The sequence below is a fragment of the Triticum dicoccoides genome, chromosome 3B (genome assembly GCF_002162155.2).
Source record: "Triticum dicoccoides isolate Atlit2015 ecotype Zavitan chromosome 3B, WEW_v2.0, whole genome shotgun sequence".
NCBI lineage: Eukaryota > Viridiplantae > Streptophyta > Magnoliopsida > Poales > Poaceae > Triticum > Triticum dicoccoides.
Genome location: NC_041385.1, coordinates 566,362,231 through 566,367,749, shown reverse-complemented (window position 1 = coordinate 566,367,749; position 5,519 = coordinate 566,362,231). Strand labels below are relative to the sequence as shown.

General features: G+C 42.9%; 1 protein-coding gene across 1 annotated transcript; it reads right to left on the bottom strand.

Annotated features, from left to right (window-relative positions):
• Positions 1-1,878: 1,878 nt before the first annotated feature.
• LOC119277121 (lipoyl synthase 1, chloroplastic) lies at positions 1,879-5,260 on the bottom strand. Its single transcript, XM_037558347.1, has 7 exons — positions 4,896-5,260; positions 4,543-4,724; positions 4,238-4,328; positions 3,995-4,152; positions 2,938-3,109; positions 2,753-2,863; positions 1,879-2,291 (listed from the first exon to the last, which is right to left on the bottom strand). The coding sequence occupies exons 1-7, from the start codon at positions 5,184-5,186 to the stop codon at positions 2,208-2,210; spliced, it is 1,089 nt and encodes a 362-aa protein (XP_037414244.1). The 5' UTR covers positions 5,187-5,260; the 3' UTR covers positions 1,879-2,207.
• Between the last annotated feature and the right edge of the window lie 259 nt (positions 5,261-5,519).

Below are 5,519 nucleotides of genomic sequence, written 5' to 3'. Positions count from 1 at the left end.
ATGGCCAGTTTTGGTAAAGATCAAAAGAAGCTTATGCACATCCAAAAAGAAAAGAAAAGCAGAGTATAAACTTTTGGAAGAATGGAATGATTATGTCGCCCTGCCTTATTTTTTTCCAGAGAGAGAGAAAGAGAGAGAGCTCCTCCCTCGATTACAATGCAGTACAAACCGATGGGCTGATTTTGTATGTAAGCCTTGCCCGTCTCTCGTTAGCGGCTGGCTTAACCCATCCTCTCTCATCCACACAGTCGGACCAGGCCCAGGCCTAGGCTTGCAGGGCAGCACCGACGTCCCGAGTGTTGGACAGGTGGAGCTCCTCTGAGCTCAGGGATCAACGCCACCGGAGCCACCGGGGTCTCACCATCAACAATCAGTGGTCAGTCGAGCAGGACAGTGGTGACATGTCCGCGGAGGCGGTGGCGTACGACATAAATGCCTTCTCGTGGAGGAAAAAAAATTTGGAGCAGGACATCATCTCGCCAAAATCACATCTCAAATCAACCGGAAAAATACCTAACTATGCCGATATGCTGAACAGACAAATACTCCCTCCGTCCCATAATATGAGAATGTTTTTGACACTATACTAGTGTCAAAAACGTTTTTATATTATGAGACGGAGGGAGTACTAAACAAAAATGTTGAAATCATAGATATATCACAAATATTAAACATGCAATAGATCGATTCATTAAGTTCATATTTGTTCTAGAGTTTCTTTCCATGTCATATTAAAGCTTACCAAAAACCATTTATTGAAGTTTCAATCGACCAAAGCGTATTGAATGTTTGGTTGGCACACACCACATGCCAATATAGTAACGATTCAAAGTTCTACTCCCTCCGTCTCGGAGTTACTTGTCGCAAAAATGGATCAAAATAGATGTATCTAGAAGTAAAATACGTCTAAATAAATCCATTTCTCCGGCAAGTGTTTCCGGAGGGGGTAATCCATTTCTCCGGCAAGTATTTCCGGACGGAGAGAGTATATTTCTATCCGTGCAAAGTCAGCAATATTTCAAAGTTATGATTAGAAACACATAAAATAATCCAAATAAAACATGAAGATATATGATTGACACATAAAAAAGAAAACCACTTCCATGTATGCTCAACTAGGTCATTATGAAGCTTCTGATTGACCATCTTTTAAAGTTTTATCTTTCGGTGGACTTAAATCTGTGGAGTCAGTCAGCCTACCATTGTGCTATAATGCTTTCAACAAACTTTGCTTTGTACAATATAATTCATTTTCGGTTGATCTTTACATATTGTAGATTTTGTGGTTGATTTTAAAAAATGTTCTGGAAAAAAAGTTTGTTAACAATGTATCACGCGCTCTACCAGAGGATTATTAAGAACCTTTTCTTTAAAACAACAAGCTCCTCGTCCATTTCCATTGAAGAAACCACAACAAATTTATTACACAAACTAAAAACAAAAGGAACAGTAAAGATAAAGCAAGCCTAAAACACATTCCATATCAACCTATCACGTGCTCTCGAGTTTGGAGTATTTCCGGCACTCCTATATCTGAGAACTTCACAATAAGAGTGACCAAAATTCCAGCACCCCCGTATATGATTCTGAGAACTTCACAATAAGAGTCACGAAAATTCTAGGAAGAAAGACAAGATAATATATCGACTGTGTCACAAAATTTCAAATCCAAATTCAAAACATCACTCAGAAAACTAAAAAATGACAAATCCTTCAAATTGAACTGTGAATTCGGCCAATTTAACACTATTGTTAGACTTTGATTCTATAATTTTATAGCATAATAGATATATGTAGTGTTAGTGTTGTGATTTTATCTCCAAAAGAATGCTTTAACTTTTAAATAGGCAAAATATACAGATGCACCGGAAGTACCTAAGACATGAAAGTGTTGGATGCATTCTCCTAAGTGATGGATAAAGCATCACATAATCAAACGACAGAGGGACAGCTTCATGTGGACTACTCATGAATAGCTTTTCCTATATTCTTTCAAAGGTAATGATACAACAACAAAAATGGCATCCGGGAATCTACAGTGATAAATATCAAAAGTGTGTGTGCTATATAAAAAAGAAAAGCAGGGGACAAACTTTCAGAATAATAGAATGATTGTGCCGCCCCTGCTTTTCTGGTGCTGCTCTGAACATACAAAGTGGAAGAATCCGATGAATTGCTTTTGTAGGTCAACATATCTTGGTTGAGACTTAAGAGGCAGATGCAGGCTTAGTCTTCTTATTTCTGACCAAATTCTCGACAAAGAGCTCTCCTGCACGGTACGAAGACCGGACCTGACAAGAATCGCACCACAAAGAAAGTGAGTTCATGCAAATCACTGCACTGCTGGGGGCAACGTTTGTACGCTTGCAAAACCTAGTCCAAGGCGTTTGACCATTGTGTTGCATCCGTTGCTGCATGTCAGAGGCTGTTGCCTTTGAGCTCAGTCTGTTCTTTATTTCTTGTTTCAGATTCCTGAACTATTAACCATTTTTATACGGATTTCACTATATGAAACAGGGGCTTGTCCACCAGTTCCTCTTATAAAATTCACTGGTACAGGCTATTATGAAACTACATGCCCACTCCACTACTTGACCGAAGAACTAGAAATAGGACCAGAAACTGTATTTCTTGATTAACTATATAGCATGGGCAATGAAGATAATATTTCCAGAACTTCAGTTATGCATAGCAATACCATTTTTTTCAGAGCAGCAGTATACAGGAGTAATCAACAACATGTAGCACGTACCAGAGGTCCACTAGCAACATAACAAAAACCCAACGATTCTCCATACTCCTTCCAAAACTGGAACTTCTCAGGCGTCACATACTCTCTTACTGTCAAATGTTTTTCTGTTGGCTGAAACATCAAGTAGGAAGAAAAATATTTAATTACATGCTACACCAAAGTTAAAATATGGGTGCAGGGCTAACCTGTAAATATTGGCCCAATGTGAGAATATCGACACCAACTGCCCTTAAGTCAATCATGGCTTGTTTCACTTCCTCGTCAGTTTCCCCAAGACCAAGCATGATAGAAGACTTGGTTATCATCCCCTCTTTGCAAATTTTTGCATGCTTTAGAACAGCTAAGCTCTGCTCATATCTGTAAAATATGAGAGGTGACAAGAGATTCTTCCAGAGCCAAATACCATGAGAAAAAAAAGATACAAGGACTAACTGGACATTGCTGGAATATACTAACTTCTGTACTAGACACCTTCGTCGTTAGCGTTAGCATTTATATCAACAGGTGTGAATTTTTTCGCAAAACTCAAATAAAACACACCGCGTCATGCAAACTGAAGACATCCAGATACTACGGAATGGCAATTGGCCAGTTAAGAAATAATCCAATATCTGGCATTTATAACGTGATATTATAGCAACTCACTAATCAAATAGAGTAAAATTCTACTTTTGATCAAAACTAAGTAAGGTCTCTGATATGGTTCACATCCGAGAACATTTGGTAAGGTTTGTGGAGCTGGATTAAAACTAGATTCATAGTTGCTCAGAGGTCAAATTTGAAGATACATCATCCAGACTAAAACACTCCAATGGCCTGAGGTTGATCACATTGCCGTAGTACAGTAATGTTTTAGGACTGATTGCAGTGTCAGAGCACCAGAATGAATAGAAGGAACATTTGCTTAACTTTGTTAGGTTGGTTTCAGCCAGGACTATGCATATTATTCAAGTAATAAACAAGACAAAGCAAATACATTTGTAATCATCGATTTTCTATATAGATCCTATACAGTGTTTCAGACCTCTAGCCATTGTATAGGTTTGAAGAGAATATCAGAAGTAAACAAGAAAGAAACCGGAAGTAGCGATCCTTTGTACTTTAGCTATTCTGGAATTGTTGATGAGTGATAATCTATCAGGTCAATTAATCTGAGGAATTAAGTTATTAGTGCTACAAACTTCAATTTTACAATAGTCTAACATACAGTGTCATGCCACTAAAATCAGCGGATCAAATTACCCTGCTCGAGGATCCCTCACGATTCTCTGCAGACTCCTCACAGTTTCAATGTTGTGCGCAAAGACATCTAGATTAGAATCGGCCAAAGAGGAAACAGCCTCCAGATCACCTCGAAAGTCCGAAGTTAAGCATTCGACCAATATCCCCGGTTTGAGCTCCTGCTTAGGAAGTCCAGAAATCTTTAGCACAGCATTTTGACAAAAGATCAATGAAAGACACATCAAAATAGTATGCGAGGTAAACCTTCAAAGCTCTCACTGTCTGAGCAAAATGGCCACTCCCCCCATCAGGTAAGTCATCTCTATCAACACTTGTCAGCACAACATAGTCTACTCTGGAACGAACAACACAGTCAGACACTGTGTAATCATGCATATCGAATTGGCATATTTGCATTGACTTGAATCTAAACTTCATAAATTGCACTGTTATCTCTTCTTGTTTTTTTACTTATACCACTTGATAAAATCAGTCGCTCAAAAATGACAAGCCATTAGTGGAAAATCTGTAGATGAGAAACCACCGAAGCGCAGTCCGCAGAAATTTACCCCCAACTTGCAACGGCCAAGGCCGTGTTCAGAGGTTCCATGGGATCCGGCGGCGGAGGCTTGTTGCTGGTCTTCACGGCGCAGAATCGACAACCACGCGTGCATGTATCGCCGAGCACCATGATGGTCGCCGTGGCAATGCCGTCGCCTTCCCCGCCGGCCCCTCCCCCTCCGTTCCAACACTGCGCCCCCCAAAGCAGCAGATTTCGTTAAGCCCGACACCAAAAGCAAACACTTGCTACCGTCTCGCAGAAATTCCTCGTGCTGATCGTATTATGCCAGGCACGCAGGATCGAATCATACGAGCGAAGCATCGCCGCGGCGGGAGGTGTGTACCGGTGCGTGTAGAATACCTCGCCGATGTTGGGGCACTGGGCCTCGACGCAGACGGTGTTGAGCTTGAGCTCGCCGAGCGACTCCCGCATCCGCGCGTACTTCTCCCCGTGCGCCGCCCTCTGCCTCAGCCACGCCGGCTTCTTCACCTCCGGGTCCCTCCCGGTGAACGGCCCCGTCCTAGCGACGGACACCGGCGGCGCGGCCTCGGCGCGGCACCGGACCGACCCGGATCGATCGCGGCGGCGGCTCTGGTTCGCGCAGCTAGGCCGGATCGGCGGGCCCGCCTGCCTCGCGAGCGAGCTGTGCATCGTGGTCGGCCAATCGGGCGCCGGATTGCACAAGCTTGTCTAGCCGTGGCGCCGTGCAGGTGCAGGCGATGGGCTCGCAATGTCTACAGAGAGACTGAAGGGTAGAAGAGGTATTTTCTTGGTACGCTGCCGATGAACACAAGGAAGTAACGCCCAAACGATCAGATACGTCCATCCATCCAGAAACAAGCACGGTAGTGGACACCCAGGCTTCCTCCCGCTCGGGATTCCTGGCCGTCGGATTTTCCTTTGATGCATTCTGGACCGTAGGATCTCGCCTTCGGATGACCTCGGCCGTCGGATCAAGCCCAGATCACTGCTACAATGAATAGT